The sequence below is a fragment of the Pan troglodytes genome, chromosome 13 (genome assembly GCF_028858775.2).
Source record: "Pan troglodytes isolate AG18354 chromosome 13, NHGRI_mPanTro3-v2.0_pri, whole genome shotgun sequence".
In the NCBI taxonomy this organism is placed as follows: Eukaryota; Metazoa; Chordata; class Mammalia; order Primates; family Hominidae; genus Pan; species Pan troglodytes.
In genome coordinates, this window is record NC_072411.2 from 138,557,314 (window position 1) to 138,583,997 (window position 26,684).

Sequence of the window (26,684 nt, forward strand, 5' to 3'; positions counted from 1 at the left end):
ACAGAGTGTTTACAGATGTCAAAACCACTTCTCTAAAAGGACCTTGAGCATATAGCCAGCACATTGGTAATTTATACTAATTGAGAAAAAAATGGACATAGTATCCCACATAACGGATGAAACTCCCAATGATACTTGCTGGGGTTTGGCTTGCAGAAATTAGACAGGTTAAACTCAAATATTATTCAGTAGAATCCTTCGAGATGTTTTGTCTTTTCCTCTTCTTTATTCTTCCATCCTACTCTGGTCTTTCTCTAAGTTGAGAATTGTAAATACAACTTTATTTAGACAGTTCTTCTGACTGTCCTGTGATCCAAGTTAGTGTGATTAAAAGATACCCAAGAATATCAGTTAGACCCAAGCCAAATACTATTCGGGGAAATGTTAATCCAATGACCCCAGTCTTTGGATGACTGGAGTTGCATTGCATCAAACATTTAAAGTAGTATGCCCTCTGCTGAAAGTTAAGAAATATTTAATTTAGTGGAATTTGGGATAGCAATATTTGACCCATATATATCAAGGAAGTATCAACTGTAGTGTTTTAACTTGAATACTTATTTAATATAAACAATATACGCATAAAATATTAACATAAATTTGAAGAAGATTCTCTAACAATCGAACAAATGATATTAAGAAGGTCTGAGGCTAGGCGTGATGGCTCACACCTGTAATCCTAGCACTTTGGGAGGCTAGGGTGGGCGGATCATTTGAAGTCAGGAGTTCAAGCCAGGCTGGCCAACATGGTGAAACCCCACCTCTACTAAAAATACAAAAAAATTAGCTGGGGCTGGTGGTGGGCAACTGTAATCCCAGCTACTCAGGAGGCTGAGGCAGGAGAATCGCTTGAACACCAGAGGCACAGGTTGCAGTGAGCTGAGATGGCGCAAGTTCTCTCCAGCCTGGGCGATACAGCGAGACTCCGTCTCAAAAAAAAAAAAAAAAAAAAAAAAGCTAGAAGACACCGTGGCACAGTGTGTGAGCATGGGCTGCACCCTCCTCAAGGGATGGGACTCCGAGGCCCCTCTGCCCCCCAAATCTGCCCCAGGAGGTGCCGGTGTTTACGCATGGACAGATGTGTGCCTCCCCACGAACTGGGGCACCTGAGACTCAAAACGCTGACCAGCTGCTTCTTCGGCAGCAGTCAGCCACAGCATCTCGACCTGGAACTGCTTCTCAAACAATGCAGCCTTGAGTGGAGAAACCTGCAGCCCCTCCCCCTATGGATGTCCCGTGACAGCCATTTCTCTAGAGAGCAGAAACCCACACTCCCCCGACTGTGTTTCCAGGGGCTGCTTGCCAGGGCCGCGGCAGTGTTCTGGCCTCCCTGGAGGCCACAGATGCCCAGTGCCCCTCTGGGTGCTCTGCCCTCCTCTTCCCCCGCAGAGAGCTCTAGGCAGGGCTTTCTCCCTCACAGAGCTTCCCTCCAACAGAGTTTGGGGAGAGTAATGCTGGGACACAGGGAGAAGCAGGAACCCCCAAACAGGGTAGTGACAGGACTAAGGGAAACGGAGGGAACCCCCAAACAGAAGAGTGACAGGATCAAGGGGAGGGAACCCCCAAACAGAAGAGTGACAGGACCAAGGGAGAGGGGAGGGAACCCCCAAACAGGGGAGCGACAGGACCAAGGGAGAGGGGAGGGAACCCCCAAACAGGGGAGCGACAGGACCAAGGGAGAGGGGAGGGAACCCCCAAACAGGGGAGCGACAGGACCAAGGGAGAGGGGAGGGAACCCCCAAACAGGGGAGCGACAGGACCAAGGGAGAGGGGAGGGAACCCCCAAACAGGGGAGCGACAGGACCAAGGGAGAGGGGAGGGAACCCCCAAACAGGGGAGCGACAGGACCAAGGGAGAGGGGAGGGAACCCCCAAACAGGGGAGCGACAGGACCAAGGGAGAGGGGAGGGAACCCCCAAACAGGGGAGCGACAGGACCAAGGGAGAGGGGAGGGAACCCCCAACAGTGGAGCGACAGGTGTTGACCCATTAATAAGACCTATGGGAAGAAAAATACACATTCAAAATTACTTCCCACATTATTAGGGATTTTAATTAAATTCCTTGATAATATGTGAAAACCTACGTACTATTTATTTTCAGGGTTAAAGTATTTTCAGGCCACTTCAAGTTAAAAATGAACACTTGAATTCATTCGTCCTGCCCTGAAGCTGGGCCCATGAAGCTCTGAGAAAGGACACAGCCCTTCCTGAGACTGGGCCTCACTGCTCTCATTCCTTCCGCCGCAGGAGCTACGGCCTCAGCAGAGGCGCTCGGGCAGATTCCTGTCCTGTGAGAACTCAGAGTCTCCGTATTTCCTCAACTGCTTCACCAGGGTGTTATTTCTTAAACAAAAAACTTAAACAAAAAATTCCATGAATTTTAAAACTTAAAAAAATGTTATGACGTCAGAAGCCATGGGGGTCCAGGTTTGCCTTCTGGGCCACCCAGGCATCTTTCCAGTCTGGGATTTGTAGGGACTTAGAGGTGGCTCCCACCACTCCGGGACTGTGGAGGATGAAGAGGGCGTGGCATCACAGAGGGGGCGCACTCGGGGTTCCCTGTGCTGTTCTCTGGGGCTTCTCACGCGCATCACAACACAACGAGTCCATTCCTCACCTGTCAGCTGTCAGATCTTTATCCTTCTTTTCTGCCTTCTCTTTCTTTTTGCCTTTCTTTCCTTTCTTCTTTGGAAAAAAAGGAAATAACCAACAATTTAGTCAAAACAAGCAAGGAAATAAGTCCTAGAAATTAGCTAAGCACGTTGTTTTCTGGGGGTGGTGGGAGGTGGAAAGTTAATTGTGGTGGCGTGAACACAGAGCTGCCGTGTTTTCATGAACGTAGGGACTGGCCTGGAAAATCCCAAGTTGCTTATGTGGTGTGTCCTTGTGTGGACAGACGTGAGGTCCCCACTGTGGAACTTGCACAGGGCCAAATTCCAAACAGGGAAGAGCATTCTGACTTTCTGGGCTCTGGCTTGGTGTCCCACAAAGGATTAGAGTGCCGTGTGCACATACAGAGTCAAGCTGTGCTCACCTTTGGTGCCTGATATAAGCTGAATGCTTGTGTTCCCCCAAAACTCATGAGTTGAAGCCTACCCCCAAGGTGCTGGTATTAAGAGATGGGGCCTTTGGGAGGCAATTAGGTCACAAGGGTTCCACTCTCATGGAGAGGTCTGTGGGAGCTTGTTCACCCGTTCCACCATATGAAGACACAGCTAGGAGGAACCATCTTTGAAGTGGATAATGAGGCCTCACCAGACACAAAATCACCAGACGTCGAGTCCGCTGGTGTCTTGATCTTGGACTTCCCAGCTCCCAGAACTATGAGCTATTAATTTCTGTTGTTTATAAATTACTCAGCCTAAGAACGTTGTTATAGCAGTCCAAACAGACTAAGGCAGTACCCAATTGCCTTTCTCTGTTAGCATCTAGCCCCAAATCTGGAGCCCTCAGGGCCAGGCAACAGTCTACCTCTAGTTCCCAAGGGGCTTTGCACTCAGGTACTTGTGACAGCCTAGAGAGACATGCTTCAAATGTGCTTATTTCATGTGCTTATTTGCCATCTGTACATCCTCTTCAGTGTGATGTCTCTTTATGTCTTTCACTCGTTTTCTAATTGGGTTGCTTGTTTCTTAACTTCTGAGTTTTGAGAGTTCTTTATATGTTTATTGTTTCAGAGTTCTATATATGTCTAGTATATGAATACTAGATCTTTGTCAGATATGTGGTTTGCAAATATTTCCTCCCAGTCTGTAGCTTGTCTTTTTATCCTCTTAACAGGGTCTTTCACAGAGCAATCATCTTTAGTTTTGATGAAGTCCAATATTTCCTTTTAAAAATTGTGTTTTGCATGCTAATTCTAAGAACTCTTTATCTAGCCTAGCCCCCAAAGTCTTCTCTTTTCGTTTTTCTAAAAGTTAAGTCTGTGACCCATTTTGAATTAATTTTTATATAATGTGTGAGACTTAGGTTGAGGTCCATTTCTTTTTGCTTATGGATCTCCAGTTACTCTGGCACTACTTATTCAAAAGTGTCTCTTTCCTCCTTTGAATTGCTTTTGCACCTTCATCAAAAGTCAGGTGGGCATGTTTGTGTGGGCCTATTTCTAGGATCTCTGTCCTGTTCCACTGATCTATGTGTTTAGCTCTTTACCAATAGCATACAGTCTTGATTACTGTAGCTATATGATAAACCTTAAAATTGAGTAAATTGGTCCTTCTCACTTTATTCTTCTTTTTCAAAATTGCTTTAGTTATTCTAGTTCCATTACCTTTGCATATAAATTTTAGAATAAATTTGTCTATGTCTACAAATTATATTTCTGGGATTTTGATAGAATTGCATTAATCCTATCCTATAAAAATATCCTAATGGACATTTTTACTATGTTGAGTCTTCCAATTCATGAATATGGTATGTCTGTCTATTCAGATCTGCTTTGATTTCTTTACTGGCATTGTGCAGTTTTAACATACAAGTCCTATACCTGTTTTGTTAGATTTACACACATGTATTTCATTTTTTGAGTGATTTAAAAATCACATTCCATTTTAACTTTGGTGACTATGTATTCATTGACGATATGTAGAAATACAATTGATTTTTGCATGTTTATCTTATATCCTGCACCCTTGCTGATGTAAGTTGATTTGGAGTTTGTAGATTCCTTGGGATTTTCCACAAGAAAATAATGTCATCTGTAAACAAAACCTTTTAACCTTATAATAGTTTTAGATTTACAGAAAAATTACAAAAACAGTACAGAAATACCTCTCACATAATTTTCCATATTAACATCTTACATCAAGTATGGGACATTTGTCACAACTAAGAAACCAACATTGGCATAATATTATCAATAAAAACCCGAAGTTTATTAGGTTTCCACTAATTTTTCCCTAATATCCTTTTGTTTTCCAGGATCCCAGGAAGGTTTTGGAGTACTGATCTAACGTCTTTATTTGTTATTGGTGTGTTGAAGCTTTCTATTTCTTCTAGATTTGGTCTTGGTAGGTTGTATATTTCTAAGAATGTTTCCATTTCTTCTAGGTTGTCCAACTTATTAGCATATAATTGTTCATAATAGTCTCTTATGATCTTTTTCATTTCTTTGACATTGGTTGTAATTTCCTCTGTTCTATTTCTGAATGTATTTAAATCTCATCTTTTTCTTAGTCTAGCATAGAGTTTGTCAATTTTTAAAATCCTTTCAGAAAACCAGCTCTTAGTTTTATCATTTTTTCCTATTGTCTATCTATTCTCTATTTCATGGATTTCTGCTCTAATCTTTGTTATTTCCTGTCTTGTGCTAGCTTTGGGTTTAATATTCTCCTCTTGTTCTAGTTCCTTGAGGTATGTTGGTTATTTGAGATTGTTCTTTTTTAATGTAGGCATTTATTGTGAAAAACTTCCCTCTTAGTATTGCCTTTGCCACATCCTATAAATCTTGGTATGTTGTGTTGTCATTTTTGTCTTGAGATATTTTCTAATTTCCCTGCGAATTTTTTTCTTTGACTCAATGGTTATTCAAGAGTGTGTTGTTTAATTTCCACATATTTGTGAATTTTTCTGTATTCTTTTTCTTATTGATTTCTAGTTTCATTTCATTGCAGTTGGAAGTTACTTGGAATGTTTTCAATATTCTTATACTTATTAAGACTTGTTTTGTGACTTAGCATGTGATATATCCTGGAGAATGTTCCATGCATACTCGAGAAGAATGTGTATTCTGGTGCTGTTGGGTACAATAACTGTTAGGACTATTTGGTCCCTAGTATTATTCAAGTCTGCTGTTTCCTTATTGATTTTCTGTCTGGATGATATATTCATTACTGAGAGTGGGATAGTGAGTTCTCCTACTATTATTGTATTGCTGTCTATTTCTCCCTTCAGATATGTTAATATTTACTTCATATATTTAGGTGCTTTGATTAAAGGTGTATATATAATTGTTATATCTTCCTATTCAATTGACCCTTTTATCATTAGTTAATGATCTTTTTGGTCTCTTGTGATAGTTTTTGATTTGACATCTATTTTGTCTAAGTATAGCCATTTCTTCTCTCTTTTGCTTATTATTTGCATGAGATATCTTTTTTCCATCCCTTCACTTTCAGCCTATGTGTCCCTAAATCTGAAATGAATCACATGTATATAGCATATAGTTGGATTTTTAAAATCCATTCAGTGACTCTGTATCTTTTGATTGGTGAGTTTAATCCATATACATCTGAAGTATTTTTTGAAAGGTAAGGACTTACTTTTGCCATTTTGTTAAGTTATTTCTATTTTGAGGTTTTTTTGTTCCTCTCTCAAGTTACAAGTTGCTTTGTAACTTAATGATGTTTTGTAGTGATATACTTTGATTCTTTTCTGGTTCTGGGATCCAAAGACAGGCCCAACGCTGATTTTTGTGGGTGGGCCCACAAACATAAAGAAGCACAATGGTTGCAGTAAATGACTTGCTATTACTACACCACAAAAGTGGAGAAAGCTGCCATAGAAGCAAGGTGCACCCAGGGTTTGTGGGAGGCCCATGGTTCTGGGGTCCAAAGACAGGCCCGGTGCTGATTTTTGTGGGTGGGCCTGGTGTCAGGGTTTGTGGGAGGCCCATGGTACTGGGGTTCACTGGCCTGGTGCTGAGCTCCATGGTGAAGTCAGATGTTCACTTCTCTGTCCCTTTCTTCCAAGATAAAACTCATGGGTCTAGGAGATCTCTCTTGGCACTAGGCTGTGTGGGCTTTGGGGTGACATGGGTAAAGTGAAACTTTCATTCTTATTCTCTTCAATGCATCTTTTTTTTATGATTCTGTGCTCCACCCAGGTGCTGCAGCCTCTCACCTGAATCCCAGAGCTCTTGTGAAGGTACTTTCATCTATGGATGGTTATTAAATTGGTGTTTTCAGCTTACAGTGAAAGATCTTCAGAACACCAATTCAGTTGCCTTCAGGGTTAAACCATAATATCAACACAAAATGGATCAAGAGCCAGTCATCCTAAAAAGACCACATGCATGGCCCCTGATCTAGCAAAAGTAGTCACAAATGCAGCTGAATGTGTGGAAACCTCTAAGAGAAAATGTGTGAATCACAGGAAGAGTGGCTCCAGTCATGGAACGTGGAGAAAGCTGCCATAGAAGCAAAAGCTGCCTATGCTCATGCCAGCACTGACAGGGAGAACTCTCCGCCCTCTACCTTGGGTATTCTGGCCCCAATGACAGGGCTATCTCTGGAATGAAGGTAGAAGCAGGGGCCAAACTAAATGAACTTCAAATACCCTGATCTAACTAGCTACTCTAAACCACTGTGAGATGGATTGGTGGCAACTTACACTTCCAATTCATCCAATTCCTTTCCCTATGATTCCCTCACTCACAAAAACCTGCTCATTACCATTGGCCTCCCTTATAGATCTATGTACAGGAACAGTTGGGGGACTGTTTGGGGAATGTGCTTTGGCTCTTTTGATAGTTCCCATTCTATCAGTGGGGCTTGGGTAATATGAATCTGCAACTGACCGGGGCTGGGGAGATGTTACTCTCAGATGGTTGGGTTTATCCTATTTATGAATCCACAGGCCCAAAGGTTAAATGGTGGACCAATTAAATTTACCAAAGGCAGGCATGTTTCCCCGTGAGGTGTCCTGGCAACAGGCGACCCTCCTGGACATGCCACAGCATGTCAGGGGCTGCTTTTCATGACTGAATCCGCTCCACCGCACCCCTCTGCAGGCTCCTTCCCCACTCACCTTGTCCTTTTTCTTTCCTGCTTTCACTGGGCGCTCCCTTTCTCTGTCCACAGCTAGCTTTAAGTTTTTAAGTTCCTGTCTCATCAACTCATCAACCTAGGAGAATACAAAACATACTACTTTTAAGTCACTTTGCATGTCTTGTGTTTTGTTTGTGAAGTTTAAAAATCCCTTAAATTATGGGGTAGGTCATTAGTAGGAAATTGTAAAGAAGCACAATGGCTGAAGTAAATGATTTGCTGTTACTACACCATAAACGTAGCTGTACCTGTATCCTGATCTCTGACTGTAATTCCTTCCGTTTCTCCTCTTTGATCAGTTCTGGATCATAGTCCTGAGAGAAATTCCAAGACTCATCTTTTTTCATCCAGATTTCTACACTCCAGAAGGGTAAAGAAAAAGAAAAAGAAAAAATTTTAAAAAGATATAGGTTAATGAAATTTTAAAAAGACGTAGGTTAATTGTAAGTTATTGCAATATAAACATAAGCCTAACTTTATATGCTATTGCATAGGATAAAAGTTTGAATAAAATAAGCTAGACAGATGAGATTCATATATGTGCTTGTAAATACACTAAAAAAAGAAAAAAAACTGCTGACGTAAAAATATTGAGTTTTAGTTTACTCAATATTTTTTAAGTGTGATACAATAGTATTCCACTGTATTATTATAATCATGTAAAAACAATATGTTAATGCTGGGATTATACAATCATAGATGACCTTTTTTGTAATGTTTTATCTTACTTTTTTCTTCAAATGATTCACTAAAATATGAAAGATTTTGTTGCCTGTTGAACTCTCCAGGAATTATCCCTTGCCTCCTATTATAAAACAGACAACACTAAACACACAAGTACCCAGTATTTCTCCCTAATTCAACAGCTAAATTTCTGAATTACTTTTTGGATGTTTTTGAAATCACACATATTTAAAATTTCCCTTTTGCCTCTTCCTGGTGGTTAGGAGGGTGGACCTGGAGAAACATGACCCTAGACAAAGTAAGAATAATTTCCCATCACTAAAATAAATGGAAACAGAGCTCCTGTCTCAGAAGGGAGGTTCCAAATGTATGCTGAGGTGTGGAATAGCTGGATCCTCGACGTGGGACTTGGAAGAGGTCTCCCGTGGGAAGCCAAGACTTGTCATTTGGGGAAGGAGACATCTTTCTGGAATCTATGTCGAGAATGTAAAGGAAATTTGCTGGAATTTGTGGAGCTGACAACCGCCACCCAGTCTGGCCATTTCACTGGGAGCTGCCTTTAGGGTTCTGATGACCTTCAACCTAGGAAGGCAGCTGAGGACCCAGGGCACAGACAGAGGCTCCCAACCTCTAAGGGACAAGGGCTGCCCCTTGTGAAGACAGCAGAGGCTGCAGGCCTCCAAGGCAGGGGGTGGTGAATGAATGAAGGAGGCTTCTCAGCATGGCTTCCCTGACAAGCATGGCATGACCCACTGACCGAGAAGGGAGAGGGTGGCGCTCTAACTCTACCTTGGGAGGAAAGTCATAGTCACAGACAGAAGCACAAATCTGGCTGCTGGAGACCCAGAGCCATCAAACGTGAAGACCTAGCATAGAGAAGTTTCCCCAGAGAATCACATGGGCAAACCAATGGGAAGGAGGGGTTGAGTCTCTGAACAAACCACAGAGGACCAGGAACTGGCAAAATGGATGAACAAGGAAAGGGGCAGGGATAAGGTGCTGTGAGACCCAGGAAAAGCTAGACTCTCAGGAGAGGTGGGGAAAGACTGGGGAGATTCTGATGCAAACTCAGAACTGGCGAATAGGCAGGACAATTGTCCCGAGGGTTTTGGCCACCTGCCACCTGCCTGGGGCAGCACAGCTTGGTGCAAGAGCCACTGTTTGTGGCCAGGTGGAACCCCTGCCCTACCACCTACCAGCTGGTGACCTTAGCAGGGGATAGCCTTTGCAGAGACCATTCCCCTTTCTGAGAAATGAAAATAACCCCTTCCTCATGCTGATATGGTGATGGTAAATGGAATAAAATATATAAAGTTATATGAATAAATTAATTTATTTTTAATAAATATTTATATATAAATAAATATATACAGTTCCAGTTTAGCCCCAAATAGTTGCTGCCATCCCCCAGGAAGCAGAGCATCTCACAGGGTCTTAGCCTACCTCATTGACACTCTCTACCCCTCGAGGGGAGAGGATAATGCAGGACAGCAGCTACACCAGAAACAGCTATGCCCCAAAGCCCCAAAGCAGGTGCATGCCAGCAAAGAGGAATAAGGGCCCTGGGGCCAGTGCCTGCGTCTTTAGTGGTCAGAGTCAGGACCCTCAGGACAGGACACCTGCAGGAAGACAGGACATGGAAATGCAGCTCCAGTTTTCAAAAAGAGTGGGTTGGGCCAGGCGCAGTGGCTCATGCCTGTAATCCCAGCACTCTGGGAGGCCGAGGTGGGCAGATCACGAGGTCAGGAGTTTGAGACCAGCCTGACCAACATGATGAAACCCTGTCTCTATTAAAAATACAAAAATTAGCCAGGTGTGGTGGCGCACACCTGAAATCCCAGCTACTCAGGAGGCTGAGGCAGGAGAATTGCTTGAATCCAGGAGGCGGAGGTTGCAGTGAGCTGAGACTCCAGCCTAGGCAACAGAGCGAGACTGTCTCAAAAAGAAAAAAAAAAAAAGTGGGTTGGGTTCACAAGCTGCAGCTGCTGATGCCAGAGGTGAGCACAGAAGGGGCAGAAGGGGTTGTCTGCCACACACGGCAGAGGCAGGTCCACCTGACTTCCTGGACAGACTACGGCGCGGATGGCTCAGCAGGTGTCTGAGCGGGGTGGGTGGTGGGGGTTCCAGCAGGACCCAGCAAGAGCTCTTGGCTGGCCTACCTCCTACCAGCAAACCGAAGGGCAGCGCTGTGTGTATTGCTGGCTGAGCACCGTCTCTGCCACAGAGATATAGAGGACCAGCCCGTGGTGGCGCAAGGTCAGTTGGGCAGGTTTTTGAAAATGATGCAGAAAATGATGCAAATTTCTTTCAGAACGGCCAATGTGGGCTTACAAACAGGCAGAAAATAAATCACAAAGGCGGTAAATTTTTCACAGGACCAATGCACTTACGCGTCCTTCCCCAGACAGGGCAGTCTCATAAGAGGTGGCCCAGGGATTGGGGGCACAGCGCTGGGGGTGGGAAGGGGGCTCAGATGGGACTCTGAAGGTGACTGCAGAGGTGAGGCCAAAGTTCAAGGGGTGTCTTCATTCACACAGGGCAGGTGGCCAGCCCAAAACAGGTTTGACGACAAGAGGGGAGAAGAGGCGAAAAAGGCTGATGGGCTGGAGTGGGCCTACAGGAGGCAGCTGGGAAGCCTGGGCTGAACAACTCTCTTTACACATAATCCTTTCCAGTGAGAGCCAGCCCGAGAGCCAGGGTATAGAAAACAAGCATTGCATACATATTGTCTAAAGCATCCCATTGGTGGAAGAGATACTTCATGTCACTAATATGTGGAAGTTCGTTCTTTGCTCTGCACTCCCTTGGATTTTGTGGTTAGCTTGTAGGAGGCATGTACTCCAAAGGCCCGGAGAGTTTACGACTCCTGCATTTGAAGTGAATTGCTCTTTTCTAGTAAATTTTCTGAAATGTACATAAGCTTAAACTGTGAAAAACTTCAAAATGTAGGAATAACACGTAGTGATAAAACATAGGAAAAGGAATCAATGCTTCCTTTTATGTGTTTAAAATTGTAAGCATTCTCCCTCGAAAATTCTAGAAAAGGTTTAAATGTGTCATAATGTGCTGTTTACTAATAATAATCCCCCTTGTAGGATTTCTAAATCTTCTGCAATAGCAGCACCTACCTGTTACATCAGGGCATTTTAAACAAAACAGCTTTGTTAGTAACGGGAAGCTACTTTTCTTTTTCACTAGATTCACTAAAATCAGGAAATAACGTATTTAATAATAAAAGGAAGGCAGAATCTTTAACAGAAGGGAAACCATGACACGATTACTTATGTAGAAACAGTTGTACGGTAGAACACATTCTCATTCTGGAGTTGCAATTATATTTAAAATAAAACACTGCAGAGCCGTTTTGCCCATTTCCCCTCTAGATCGTTTAAAGGGATTGAGTTTTCCACTGAAACTTTGCTTTTCTCATGACACTTTTGCGCAGGGCACTTTTCAATCCCTTCAAGAATTTCATGGACATTTATAAATGCAGGAAGCTATTCATGGCCCTCAAAGGGCAACAACTGCCCCACTCTCTCCTAGAGCAGAGAAAGAGCTTTTATCCTAAGAATGTGAAAAGCGAGGCCAAGGCAGTTTCACACGTGGGGGGGCAATGAAAGAGGGGCGGGGGGGGGTTAATCTTAGTGATTAAAATGCTAATGTTTTATTTGAAGAGGAAAACCTTTGATTTTTAAGAAAAGAATTCTAAGAGGAAGACATTTAATTCCTTGAAGTTACCAAAGACCTGGCAGATAACGAGTCCAATGCCACAACATCCAACCAGGAAAATGACACCACAGGTTTGCTTCTAGGAGGGACGCTGCTTGCTTTTTCAGTCTTAATGGAAACAGATATTACACAAAAGGCGTGGACAGTTTTCAGAGCTTTTGGGCCAGTCAGCAGGTTGCAAGAGTTGGCTTCCCATGGGAGCATTAGATTTCTCTAATGCTTAACGTTTGCTTGTATAGAAATAATACACATTGTTTTAAACAAAGTCAGAGTATTAAACAGATTATAATAAAAAACCTGTCCCACTCTGTCTACCTGCCAATTACATTATCCAATGGCATTCTTTCCTATATTCATTTATTCATTAAAAATACATAGGATAAATTCAGTTATTACATTTTGACTTTATTGAGCCGATTATAGGCCAGGCACTGCTCTCAGAGCAGGTGGATAATGGAAGACCCTGCCCTCAAGGACTTGGCATTGCACTGTGAGAAGCATCCGTGAACACACACTCACACCCAAGTGGTAAGTACAGCGAGCAAAGGGTGGGCACAGGCAGAGGGGGACTGTCACTCCACAAGGGCCCTCAAGGAAGGCCTCACTGGCACTGAGGCCCAACGGGACAAGCATTCTGAGCCAGAGGAACAGAAAGCATGAGTGCCGGAGGTGGAGCGTGCCCAGCCTGCTGGAGGAAGCGCAGTGGCCACAGGGGCATGTGTAGCGATCTGGTTTCGTAGAAGCTCTTTCGGGTGGTTTCTGTGTTCTTTTCCTAGTGTCTATATAACATGCTCATATGCTACTTCTTGATTTATCCATGTCAGACATGAGCCCCTGACTTCCTGCCGTGGGACAGCAGGCTTCTGCTCTCTGGCTTCTTTCTTCCTGTGCCCTCGTTGTCTTTACATAGTCGTATCAGAAGAGAAGGGAGCCCTGCTTTCCACATCCTGGGGCACCTACTGTCTGAGTGTAAGTGAAGGACAGCTTTCAGATGCCCAGGGCAGCTACAACTCCCCTCTGTGAGTCCCTTCTTGGGACATCCTAGAGAATGAGCTCCACCAAAATGAGGGAGAGGCAAGAAGTCAGCAAAGGCCAAGGAAGGCTCAAGGATCGCAGCTGAGACGGAGGGCTCCACAAAGGTGCTCTTCGGAAGAAAACAAATTAGTAAGTTACCTGGCATGTTTGAAGGTGTGGGAGTTTTCTTATAGATACATGCAGTACCAAAACAGTGAGGGTGGCTGTAAAGGCCAAATGATGATATGCAAAGCAGAGTCTTAGATGGGATGTTGTTGCAGACACATACCTGATGCCAGTGGACCCTAGCCAGGCCCATGGCCCCACTGTGTGGATGACAGTAACTCCCAGCAGGACCCACTGGATGTTGTTACTGTCATCCGAACTTACAGAAACTACTCAGTTTATGCCACTATCTCCACCCCATCCCACCACTGTAATCCCCAACATATAAGCTTGTTGTTGGCAGGTGTTACCTTTATATCTCTGGGCTAGCACTGCACCTGACACCCTGCAAATGCTGAATGTTTGCTGAAGGAATATGCAAGTGAAAAGGTGTTTTTGATAGTGACTGCTCTGCACCATTAAGGAGTTGATGGATTCTTAAGCTTGGATGACAGCGGGGCTTCTACCAGTACCTGCCCACACGAGGAGAGCAACATTTACCTCCCCCAGTTGTTGTGAATATTAAATGAGATGGGCATGGAAAAACTCCAAGCCTTGCACATCTTAAGTACTTAATAAATGTTAGTTTTCCCTTTGGACCTCCTTTCTTCCCAGTGAAAATGGATTGAGTTGCCAAATACTGCCAGCGTCATCGTGTCCCCCAGGGTTCCACTTTAGTTCAGCATCTCATGCAGTGGGGTGCCCTTGCCACTAGTGGTATGTAAGAGAATTTTCAGTGGCACACAGACATTTTTATCTTATATCACTAGCATATCAAACCTATGACCACATTCATACTGTTGCTTAGGATAAGGTGCAATTATTAAGGTGAAAGCCCTGAGTCAATTTAAAAATACATCTATTAAGTTAATAATATCCAGAGAAGACCAAGGTTGGGAAGGAGGCCACGAATGACTGCCATTTGGAAAGATTCCACTTCACATCCGGATTGCATCTTTCAGAAACTTCCACACTAGCACTAATGACTGAGGTCACCTTGGCATGTCACTGTGTTTGGATTTATCCTGAGGGCACAGTAGAACCACAGGAGTTGGGTAATAGTTCTAGGAAATTAAAATGCAAATATCTGAAAGACCAGTTCCTACACTTGCGGATCCAGCCAGATGACAGCTATGCTCATCAGGCTGAACAACTGACAGAAAAATCGTGTGTCAGAATTGAGGCACACGTCTTAGTCTAATAGGAATAAGACATTTGACTATACATACAGTATCAATTTTCTTAATTTAAGCAATCTAAAAATATGTTTCTTCCCTGCCACTAGCATGAAAACATTCAGCTGAAGTCTTAGGGGTTCAAAAACAGGATGGAGGTCTTGACTATCTTCTCATCCTATATGCATCTTGCCTTTTAACCAATTGTATGCTTAAGGCCACCAAAAGGAATTTTTTTTTTTTTTTTTGAGGCAGAGTCTCGCTCTGTCACCCAGGCTGGAGTGCAATGGCGTGATATCGGCTCACTGCAAGCTCCGCCTCCTGGGTTCAAGTGATTCTCCTGCTTCAGCCTCCCGAGTAGCTGGGATTACAGGCTCCTGCTGTTACGCCCAGCTAATTTTTTTTATTTTTGAAGAGATGGGGTTTCACCATGTTGGCCAGGCTGGTCTTGAACTCATGACCTCACGTGATCTACCCGCCTCGGCCTCCCAAAGTGCTGGGATTACAGGTGCAAGCCACCTCACCTGGCCAGGAAATTTAAAATAGAGACAGGCAGAATGTCTCGGTTGTGAGTGGCATGCAGCAGCCTCCCGTGATGGGGTTCCCAGCACGTGCTGCTGTCTTGGTGACCATGCACGTTCTCCTAAACTCACCTTTGTATGCGTTACATCCTTCCTTCATTGCAGGAAGAAAAAGACTTGGTGACATTTTCCATTTTTCATCTTCTTCCTGTTCAAAGCAGAATATTTTCATTAATCCCAGGCAAGACCAGGCAGCAAAAGACGCAGACGCTGTGATAACCGTGACCAGGGTCCATGCCGCACAGGCCCAGTCCTGGTCCCCCTGGGCAGTGCCCCTTTGGCCCGTCTAAGTATGGAGTGCTGTGTCCACTGACCAGGCATGGGTGGTCCAGGCTCACCGAAGCATCCCCTGCTGATACCGGCTTTCCCTTCTCAGTGGCCTCCCCTGGGGTACCCCATGCCCCGAGTTTGATCCTGTCTTCTTTTTTGATTAAAAAACTTTCTTTTTTTTTTTTTTTTGAGACGGGGCTTAAGCGATCCTTCTGCCTCAGCCTCCCCAGTAGCTGGGACTGCAGGTGTGCACCACCACACCTGGCTAATTTTTAAATTTTTCTGTAGAGGTGGGGTTTTGCCATGTTGCCCAGGCTGGTCTTGAACTCCTAAGCTCAGGCAATCTGTCCCCCTCAGCCTCCTACAGTGTTGGGATTATAGGCCTGAGCCACCACACCTGGCCTGGTCCTGTCTTCTCATGCTCTCACTCCTTCCTTGCTCTGAAGGCTGAGTTCCTAGCCTGAGTCCATCTGCCTCCCTCCTCCACGTTGCTGTAACCAGCCCTTGGAGCTACTCCGAGTCCTTTGCTGAGCTGTGCTGCTTGCCAGTTCTAGCACCAGGGCTGTTCCTTCCTCTCGCTACCTGCCCCATCCTTGAGCCTGGAGCTGCAGCCTGACTCTGGGGCCCTGCTTCCTTCCCGGAGCCAGAGTCTAGCTAGCCTCCCTGCCCTGGGCCCCCCACAGCAGAGAGAGCCTGGCCACCATCCTTGGCTCCTGCTGCTGACTCTGTGCACCAAGATGGGAGATTGCGGTGCTACCCGCCGCCAGCCCAGGCCATAGCTCTGCTCTGAGCCCCAGCACAACACCCCCTCTGCCCCTCTGCCGCCAGGGTTCACCTGCGCCTAATAGTGAGAGCTAGGCCCTGCAAACCCTCATGTGATGTTTCTCTGCAATAATGTTGACACTGCCTCAATAGTCTGGTTTCTGATGACCACTATCATGGCTATTGCTACCCTTAGAGAGGGCGAAAGGAACAACGCTGGCCTCCATTTGGTCCTCGGGTTCCCGAAGCAGGCTCAGTACTCTCTATGCAGTGACAGGAGGGGCAGCAGTTGGGTGGCGCGGGCGTGCCTCCCGTGGGCTGCTTCCAGAGCACGCCCTGACTCTGGCACCTGATGGGCTCTTCCGTTTCTGGGCTCCAGGGTTGGGCTCCGGGATGTGGTGGCCTGAACACGGTGCCCCCACAGTCCCTCGTGGTTGTGTAGTATCCATGCATCAGATCCAGAGGTATTTCTCCTCTCTCTCCCCATGGCCAAGCAATCATCAAACCCCACTGTTCCGCCGCAGAGGCTTTCCTGGGGTCTCCCTGCTTCTGCCTCCAGTCCCACTGCCCTGGCCCCTTGCTCCAAGGTTGGCTAACGCAGGGTCACTCTCTTCTCTCCTGCTGGAAGGGGTCTGCGGCAGACCTGGCCTTACGACTTCCTTCCTTGGAAGCCCCACAGAGGCATTTGTCTTGGAGCTCCTGGGAGGCACCGTTCCCCACAGGACACAGTCCAAGCCCCTCAGCAGACCACACACAACCCCCACAGGTGTGGTCCCTCAGGAGTGCCCCCGCCCACGTCTGCGGCCTTTGCCCTTGCCGCCTCCTGCCTCCGCCATCACTGCAGAGATGCCGACAAGGCCACCCTCCCTGCACCTGCCATGCTCTTTCCCCTGCTGTCCTGTCCGCTTGGAAGGCCGCCCTTGTCCTACACTTTGTGATGAATTCAGACTCTGAACAGACCTCCCGTCCTCCTGAAATCCTCTCTGATGGCCTTCCTGCCCTTTTCGCAGGATTGTCACTTCCTAAGAACAGCCCGCTTTTCCCACCAGACACAGCAGGCAGGAAGGACTCCGCCAGCCCTGGGGCCTGGCCACGTGGCCTGTGTGAGACATTTGCTGGATGAAACAAGAGGGAAAGTATAGGCTCAATCCATGGATAAATGGGTAAATACAATGTGGTATTTCCATACAATGAAATGTTGAACTCACCCACAGAAAGGAGCGAACACAGACACGGGCTACGGAGCGGAGGAAGCGTGAAGACCTAGGCTGAGAGCGTGAAGTCAGAACCAAAAGGCCTCACAGTGTATGATCCCGTTTATATGAAAACAGATAAACTCAGGGACAGAAAGCAGATCAGTGGTGCCGGGGGTTGGTGTGGGGCAGAGAGGGGGGAAGGGGAGGGACTGTTTAATGGGTACGGGGTCTCCTTGGGGTTGATGAAAATGTCTCCACTGTCACGCTACTTCACTGCATCCCTCGTGATTTTTGCCAGATCTGAGAATCCCTGACCAGCAGAACCATCATTTCTTTAAAGACTCACTTAAACTTATGTTCTTTAAAGAGGCACTCTCTATTGCTGAGGTGAAACCATAGTGGATACACTGGTTTCCTGATACACATGAGAATACAACACAACCATCGGAATAAAAGAGGCTGGGTGTGGAGCCATTGGACTCTCCCCAGTGCGTGCCCCAGGTGGCTGGGAAAGCCAGGGCTTCCTCGAATCCTCCCCAGCTCAGGGCTGGCAGCGGCTCTCGCTCCCAAGACAGTGCTGGGTTACACCCTGAGCAAAGGCACACTTGGTTGCCTCAGTTACTTTCTGAGGCAACTGTAGCTCTGATCAAGTCACCTCCTGGCTCAAGTGTCCCCAGGGGCTTCCCACAGCCCCCTGAGACCACGGGTTACCAGCTCACTCAGAGGACACACCTCCTGCCCCTGCTGACTCTCATCTGTGGTCTATTCCCCTGTGAATCCGCCACATCTTTTTCCAGCTTTGCATTTCAGCTTTGCATTTTTCAGCTTTGCATTTTGCTTTGAGTCCACGGTGTCTTTCAGCTTTGCATTTGCTCAGGTCCCCAGGAAGCAGGGAAGACGCAGGAAATGGGATCACAAGAGCTTCAGGGGAGGCCCGGGGTGCTCAGGAGGGGACTCTCACTTCATGGGGTGGGGGGGCATGGCAGGCTTGCCTGGAACCGCAGCCCATAAACCATGCAGGGGGAGCTGCAGCCAGCGGGGAACCAGGGAGAGAACCTGGACCCAGAAACACCAGGGGGCCCAAAGCCTATGACACAGCTCACCCACCTTCCAGAGCGCACACTAAATCAAAGCTCTCTGGTAAGAAAGTCCCACCTACGACACAAGGCTTGGGTTAGCTACGCCCCATTCCTGGCTCTCAAGAGACCCAGGCATTAGAGAAAAGCCTGCAAGAGCAGCAAGAAAAAGACTAGTAGTGGATAAAGCAAGGCCTGGGAGGAAAGAGGGAGAATTCATGAACAAAAGAGAAATTTAAAATCACTTTAATTAGTATATTTATCCTCAGATATATTATTTATCATCTGTCTGTCTGTCTGTCTCTCTCTTTCCAGGTATCACTAAGGAGTCATACATCTTTATTACTTTTTCGTCAATGTTATTGTCTATTATTGCCATTTTTGTTTTGGATACTCAGATTGTTTTATGTTTGGTCTCTGGGAGCCCCTACACTGGTAAGGCTGTGCTCTTAGGGATGGATGAAGGCGAGGAAGAGGAGAAGGGGGAGGGGGAGGGCTCCAGGGAAAGAGACTGAGGTGTGGCAAAGGGTTTCCAGCAGAAGGAACAGCATGTGTGAAGTCCAGATGGGGAGGCTGTGTCTCACAGGGATGGCTGAAGGAGGTTCGGCAGCCGTGGGGACTGCGTGGGGCTGGGCAGACAGACATGAGGCTGGAGTGGCGGGAGAGAGAGAGAGGCAGAGAGAAGAGGGAGGAAAAGACAGACAGGGGGACAGAGATGGAGACACAGAGAAAGAGGACGGCTCTTGAAAGGACCAAGAGCTGCAGGGAGCTTGGAGTTGGCTTATGAGCAGGGCAGCTACCCAGGAGCCTGGTGTGAAGGGAATGGCCCCTTGGGACATCACTCTGGCTGGAACTGGGGGTTGAGGGGTGGGGAGGACGCTAGTTTGCATGCATATGTGATGTCCATCTGTTACAGCAGAATCATAATTTATGGCTTAAAAGTTTTGCTGGATGAATAGGTGTAACATGGTATTTTAAAAAAATTATATTTCTTTAGTTGGTGTGGCTGAACTTCATTTTGTTTGCTTTTCTGTTCATTTCCTAACTTTGTGGCCTTATCTTGATTTTTACAAATGAAAGTGCATGAGCCTACCTATTTACCTGTGAACCTTTCCTGAGCAGCTACTAGGGGTGGGACTCACTAGGTACTAGAACTGCACAGGGCCTGCCTCTGAGATCCTTGAGTCCTCCTGCCTCCCCGATCCTCGCTCGCTGTGCCTCGGGGCCCCGACTGCAACACACCACAGCCCCTCTTCCCCCGATGCCTTTTACTAGGTGGTTCCCAGGTCCAGGGCTTCCCTGTAACTGTCACACACATGTTTCCCCGAATAGAAACCAGGGGTCGCCTTCCCAGATCCCATCCCACCACTGTGGCTGGCATTGCACACTCTGGCCCACTTCCTGAGGTGAGGAAGGCTAGCCATGACCCGAGTTCTGATGCTCTCTTCCTCTACACGGGGTGGGTGGCCCACTCCACTGTCAGACAACTTTTTTGACTTAACCCAATGGAGAGTTAAAAAAAAAAAAAAGAAAAGAAAAGAAGGAAAAAAGAAAAAAAATCCAATGCCCCAGCTCTGCCCTAGACCAATTATGCTCAATTAAGTGAGAATTTCTTCCAAGGTGTGTGGATATTGGGAGTCGTTTTTTCCTAAAACCACCCCAGGCAGCTAGACTGAAGGCCATAGATTCATTGAAGTTGTCCTTCCATCAGCTGAGGCCCAGTTCCTGGAGCCTCAGGGAGTCTGCACCCTCTTCATGCCCTAAGTCTGCTCCAGATGAAGCCTTCCTGACTCCTATCCCCATCGCTCAAAAGAGATTTCCAGATTATTCGCCCTCCTGGCCATCTTCTGTGGACTGTTCTAGCTACCCAGGCTCCCAGTCAAGCAACGGTGCTGGTTTAATGGTCATGGTGGAGCCACGGCCGGTAACCTCCTTGGCCTTTGCGGCATGTGAAGGTGGCCTGCAGTTATGCCACTGTCTGGACGTTCCCAGCACACCATGGGCCTGGAGTTAACAAAGTCCTCCTATCTTTTTAATGCATATACCATGTAGACAGATATCTCCTGCTTTGAAATTATACGAATGGTTTTTAGGTGTTTATTCGTAATGACTTGACTGGCTCAGGCTGCTATAAGAAAATAGTATACACTAAGTGCCTTATAAACAAAAGAAATGCATTTTTCACAGTTCCGGAAACTGGCAAGTCCTAGATCAAGGTGCAGATTCTGTGTCTGGTGGGGGCTGCTCTCTGCTTCAGAGACTGCACCTTCTAGCCGTGTCTTCACTCCGTGGAAGGGGTAAAGCAGCTCTCTGGGGTCTCTTTCACAAAGGCACTAATCTCAATCACAGGGGCTCTGCCCTCAGGACCTAATCACCCTCAGAGTCCCCACCTCCTAACACCACCACATTGGTGATTAGCTTTCAATGTATGAATTTTTTGTAGGTGGGTGAACACAAAAATTCAGACCATGGCACCCAACAAATGTAAATTTCTTACATTTGGCCCGCCTAAGTGACTTCATGCTTCTGGAGGGGAGTGTTTATTCATGCCTCCGCCATTTTCCATCTCCATTGCTTTCCACGCTTGCTGGCTGAACAAATAATGAACAGATGGGAGGAGAAGTGTGTTCTCACCTGCAGATCGACCTCAGAGTTGAGTCACTGTAGTACCTGCCTTCTCTGCTTGGCCACACCAGCATGCCATGATCTGTGGTTTGTTGCATCCAACTTTCTTCCCTTTTTTGCAAACTGAGCCATTTCCATGGCTCCAGTTTTCTGGGCCTTGCTTTCTCTGGGGCTCCTCAAATATCACAGTTAGTAGTACTGAGACTTGACCTGCCCGGTCTCTGGGTACCGCTAAGATGCTCAACCGCACAGAAAGCTTCCTTTAGAGCAGACAGTTGCTTTCTCATCGGCTTCTCACTTTCTCTTCATGGCCCAGTCAGTTATAAATCACTCAGGACAAAGCAGTTGTTAAGTGAAAATAAACTTATGGAGGCCTCTCGATTTGATTTAGACGATAGTAGTCCTCCTTTCTCCAAGGAGGATACATTCCAAGACCCCAGTGCACACCTGAAGCCTCGGATCGTACCAAACACTACATACACTATACTTTTTCCTATACAGAAACAGGCAGGTAGTGTATACAGCATGAACATACTGGACAAAGGGATGATTCACGTCCATGGTGGGATGGGACAGGATGGTGTAAGACTTCATTCACACTGCGAAGAATGGTGCACAATTCAAAACTCAGGAATTTTCCATTTAATACTTATGGGTCACACTTGACCGTGGGTAACTGGAACTGCGAAAAGTGAAACTGAGAATAAGGGGGGACTAGTGCATATTTAAAAAGCTGGTTTACGGAAACTGACCATTTTTCGTAAGTTTCCGGCTACTGTGTGAACTTTGTCCCTTACACAACACAGATAAATGCTGCATGGAGAACGTTTCTAAAGTTTCTTACTGAGAGTCAATGGGACATACTGAGAGATGCAGAGATGCAAATGCAAATGTTTCCAGAAGAGGCTTTGTTATCAAAATATCTTTGTGAAATTAGGAGGGCAGTCAGAGATAAACCGTGCGCCTTCTTCTTGCCCTCCCCAAATGTTAACTACTGCTATTATTTCCTGCCTGGCTTAAAGAGCGATTCAAATGCATGGAGGTTTTGTTGAAAATTTTCTATTGGCAAATATGTGCATCTGAAGTAGGTTGTTGAGGGATGGCTAACATCTCACACTGGTAGGGCTGTGGAAAAATTCAAATAGGGCTGCAACTGTTAGATTTTTTGAAATGAGGTTATATATTTTGGCATACATCTGTTCTCAGCGGCTTTCAGATTACCTGCTCCTCCCCTCTGGGTCCGTATCCTGGGGTGGGGGAGAGGTCGACCAGCGATTTTGAAGAGGCTGACGATTTCCCACTGATCTGAGAGTGAAATAATAATCCCCTTCTCTAGATTCAGAAGTGAAAACCAACCCAGAAACTATAATGGCTGAACACTATATTTAAAAATTAATATGCACCAAACAACGTGATAGCTTATGCAACTAAACTTGAAAAATAGATCAAGCATCTCCACTATTTTTTTTTTTTTTGAGACAGAGTTTCACTCTGTTGCCCAGGCTGGAGTGCAGTAGCACAATCTCGGCTCACTGCAAGCTCTGCCTCCCGGGTTCATGCCATTCTCCTGCCTCAGCCTCCCAAGTAGCTGGGACTACAGGTGCCCACCACCACGCCTGGCTAATTTTTTGTATATTTAGTAGAGATTGGGTTTCACCATGTTGGCCAGGATGGTCTCGATCTCTTGACCTCGTGATCTGCCTGCCTTGGCCTCCCAAAGTGCTGGGATTACAGGCGTGAGCCACCGCGCCCAGCCACATCTCCACTATTTTTGAGCTTGCATTTAGCTCGTCGTTTTACTTTTCTGCTCATGCATGTGCGACAGCACTAGGGAATCAACATTCCTCATGGCTTTGAGGGCTGCAGAGTGCTACTCTTTCCCCCACAAAAGAAATACAAGAGATAGGAGAGAATCTACAGTGGGAAGTCTAAAAATGTACAGCTGTGTCCTAAATGCATTTGTCACAAGTTTCTTTGATGGTATCTGGGTTAATTTTTGTCGGAAAGAGCTTCTTGGTTATGAGTACGGTAGTAAGAAATAAACCACATTTCTCACATGGGCCATGCAAGCTGCCAGCTGGTTACTGGCTCTCCAGTCCTCAGACTTGGGCTGGAGTCTACACCATGGGCCCTCAGCTCTCTGGCTTTTGAACTCTACCACCAGCTCTCCTGGGGCCCCCTCTTGTAGACAGCAGATGGTGGGACTTCTCAGGCTCCATAACCAAAGGAACCAATACCTTATAATGAATGAATCTTTCTCTATATAAATATAAAAGGACACAGAAGATATCTATATATACACACACACACATGGGCCACATGTACTTTTTATATATCGCTCTCCTGTTGATTTTGTTTCTCTGGAGTGCCCTGACTACACTTTCTTCTCAAGCCTTCTCCTCACCTCTGCTGCATCATTTCCCCCCTGTGATCCTCTCTCTCTTTAAAGAACCTCCTGACTGCCTCCATCATAGCCTTAGTTTTCACTCCTCATTTTTTTTTTCAGTGGAAAATAACTTTTAGTGAGACCCCAGCAGCTGCAAAATCTGTTCCTGGCATTAAGCTCTATCTTCTACTGCAATTTGGTCTTTCTTGAGTGGTTTCATGAATACTTTCCATGAATACTTTCTTCTCTTCCATGGTCTGGGAGCAGCCATGGCCAAACTTGGCAGTGGTGTCAATGAACTTAAGGTCAGTCTTCTCCAGAGCCCGCCATTTGGTCTCAGCCAGCAAAGACTTGTGGAGGGTGAGCACTCACTTCTTGGTTCCCATCACACATTCCTTCAGCATGACAAAGCCACTGGTCACTTCACCATATGGGACAAAGCCACCCAGAGAGTTGATACTTTTGTCAGGCAGGTCATGGTCAGTGGAGGCATTGTTCTTGATCAGTTTGTCATCCTTGATAACGTAGCCCTGGCCGATCTTAGAGATCAATCTTCTTGTGATCTCAGTGTGGTGATGGTAGCCTTTCTGCCCAGCACGTGCCACAGAGAAGGCCACACAGGCAGGATGCCATGACCCAATCCAGGCCACCTTGCACAAGCCTCAGTGGGTCTTGCAGGGTAGCTTCTTGGTGTGTCAATGACTTGTGACCCCTTTGTAGTCTTTGCCCTTGGTCACCTTGAAGACGTCAATCATCTCATCCTGCCCAAAGACTTGGTTCACAGGTATGGGCTGCTCTAGCCTCTCCCGGCCCCAGTCCAGCTTCTTGGCCATGGTGCCTCTGTTCATCTGGATCTCCATCAGCGGGGCCTTCTTCTGGCATGGAGGAAGCAGGTATATGTGGGTGTGGCAGTGACATGGATGACTTGGCAGTGCTTCTTCATGCTGCTGAAGTCCTGCTCCAGCTGCTTCTTGCCATCCTTATTCTGCCATTTCTTGCAGTAACTGGTAAAGGCCTTCCTCTTAGATTTATGCCAGTTGTTAGAGAAGTGCTTTTTGCACTCATCGCTGATGTACTTAGCGAAGACGGTCTTGAAGGTCTGGAGGCCTTGAGGCTTGAGGGGTTTCCACGTAGCCCACGATGCCCATAGCTACCATGGTGGTGTCTCCACAATAGTCACAGCCTCTACCACCTCCTTCTTGTTCACGTTGGATCCTAGCCTGTTGACTTCTTGCACGATGTGGGTCATGCCAACCTTGTATCCCAGAAAGGCTGCGAAGTGGACCGGCTTGGAAGGGTCATCCTTAGGGCAGCTCTTCACCTTCCCACGATGTGTGCTGTGCACTTCCGAGGCAGGAAGCCGAGGGACCCATGTCTGGGAGTGGAGGACTTCTTGTGAGACATCACGCCATCACATCTTGCTGGTAGAGCCTAATTTTTTTTCTTTTTTTGAGACAGGGTCTCCCTCTGTTGCCCAGGCTAGAGTGCAGTGGTGCAATCCTAGCTCACTGCAGCCTTCCTCCCAGGCTCAGGAGATCCTCCTGCTTCAGCTGCCTGAGTAGCTGGGATCACAGGCACACACCATCATGCCTGGCTAATTTTATAAAAATTGTTTGTAGGTTTGTAGTTCTCCTTGAAGAGGTCCTTCACATCCCTTGTAAGTTGGATTCCTAGGTATTTTATTCTCTTTGAAGCAATTGTGAATGGGAGTTCACTCATGATTTGGCTCTCTGTTTGTCTGTTGTTGGTGTATAAGAATGCTTGTGATTTTTGCACATTGATTTTGTATCCTGAGACTTTGCTGAAGTTGCCTATCAGCTTAAGGAGATTTTGGGTTGAGACGATGGGGTTTTCTAGATATACAATCATGTCATCTGCAAACAGGGACAATTTGACTTCCTCTTTTCCTAATTGAATACCCTTTATTTCCTTCTCCTGCCTGATTGCCCTGGCCAGAACTTCCAACACTATGTTGAATAGGAGTGGTGAGAGAGGGCATCCCTGTCTTGTGCCAGTTTTCAAAGGGAATGCTTCCAGTTTTTGCCCATTCAGTATGATATTGGCTGTGGGTTTGTCATAGATAGCTCTTATTATTTTGAGATACGTCCCATCAATACTTAATTTATTGAGAGTTTTTAGCATGAAGGGTTGTTGAATTTTGTCACAGGCCTTTTCTGCATCTATTGAGATAATCATGTGGTTTTTGTCTTTGGTTCTGTTTATATGATGGATTGCATTTATTGATTTGCATATATTGAACCAGCCTTGCATCCCAGGGATGAAGCCCACTTGATCATGCTGGATAAGCTTTTTGATGTGCTGCTGGATTTGGTTTGCCAGTATTTTATTGAGGATTTTTGCCTCAATGTTCATCAAGGATATTGGTTTAAAATTCTCTTTTTTGGTTGTGTCTCTGCCCAGCTTTGGTATCAGGATGATGCTGGCCTCATAAAATGAGTTAGGGAGGATTCCCTCTTTTTCTATTGATTGGAATAGTTTCAGAAGGAATGGTACCAGCTCCTCCTTGTACCTCTGGTAGAATTCGGCTGTGAATCCATCTCGTCCTGGACTCTTTTTGGTTGGTAAGCTATTGATTATTGCCACAATTTCAGCTCCTGTTATTGATCTATTCAGAGATTCAACTTCTTCCTGGTTTAGTCTTGGGAGAGTGTATGTGTCGAGGAATTTATCCATTTCAACCACTGCTCAAGGAAATAAAAGAGGATGCAAACAAATGGAAGAACATTCCATGCTCATGGGTAGGAAGAATCAATACTGTGAAAATGGCCATACTGCCCAAGGTAATTTACAGATTCAATGCCATCCCCATCAAGCTCCCAATGACTTTCTTCACAGAATTGGAAAAAACTACTTTAAAGTTCATATGGAACCAAAAAAGAGCCCACATCACCAAGTCAATCCTAAGCCAAAAGAACAAAGCTGGAGGCATCACACTACCTGACTTCAAACTACACTACAAGGCTACAGTAACCAAAACAGCATGGTACTGGTACCAAAACAGAGATATACATCAATGGAACAGAACAGAGCCCCCAGAAATAATGCCACATATCTACAACTATCTGATCTTTGACAAACCTGAGAAAAACAAGCAATGGGGAAAGGATTCCCTATTTAATAAATGGTGCTGGGAAAACTGGCTAGCCATATGTAGAAAGCTGAAACTGGATCCCTTCCTTACACCTTATACAAAAATCAATTCAAGATGGATTAAAGACTTAAACGTTAGATCTA

General features: G+C 45.9%; 1 protein-coding gene and 1 pseudogene across 2 annotated transcripts in view; both read right to left on the reverse strand.

Moving 5' to 3' along the window:
- Nucleotides 1-26,684, reverse strand: part of IQCA1 (IQ motif containing with AAA domain 1) — a 180,015-nt gene that overhangs the window by 55,992 nt on the left and 97,339 nt on the right. The window contains exons 9-12 of one of the 2 annotated variants that reach the window (XM_001152559.6): nt 15,187-15,262; nt 8,015-8,121; nt 7,747-7,842; nt 2,618-2,682 (exon numbers count right to left, since the gene is read on the reverse strand). In XM_001152559.6, the coding sequence (XP_001152559.1) occupies nt 2,618-2,682; nt 7,747-7,842; nt 8,015-8,121; nt 15,187-15,262 (344 nt within the window). Of the gene's footprint in view, nt 1-2,617; nt 2,686-7,746; nt 7,843-8,014; nt 8,122-15,186; nt 15,263-26,684 lie in introns of both variants that reach the window. The other variant, XM_009444612.4, reaches the window with a different exon arrangement.
- LOC134808023 (large ribosomal subunit protein uL3-like) lies at nt 15,276-25,248 on the reverse strand (annotated as a pseudogene).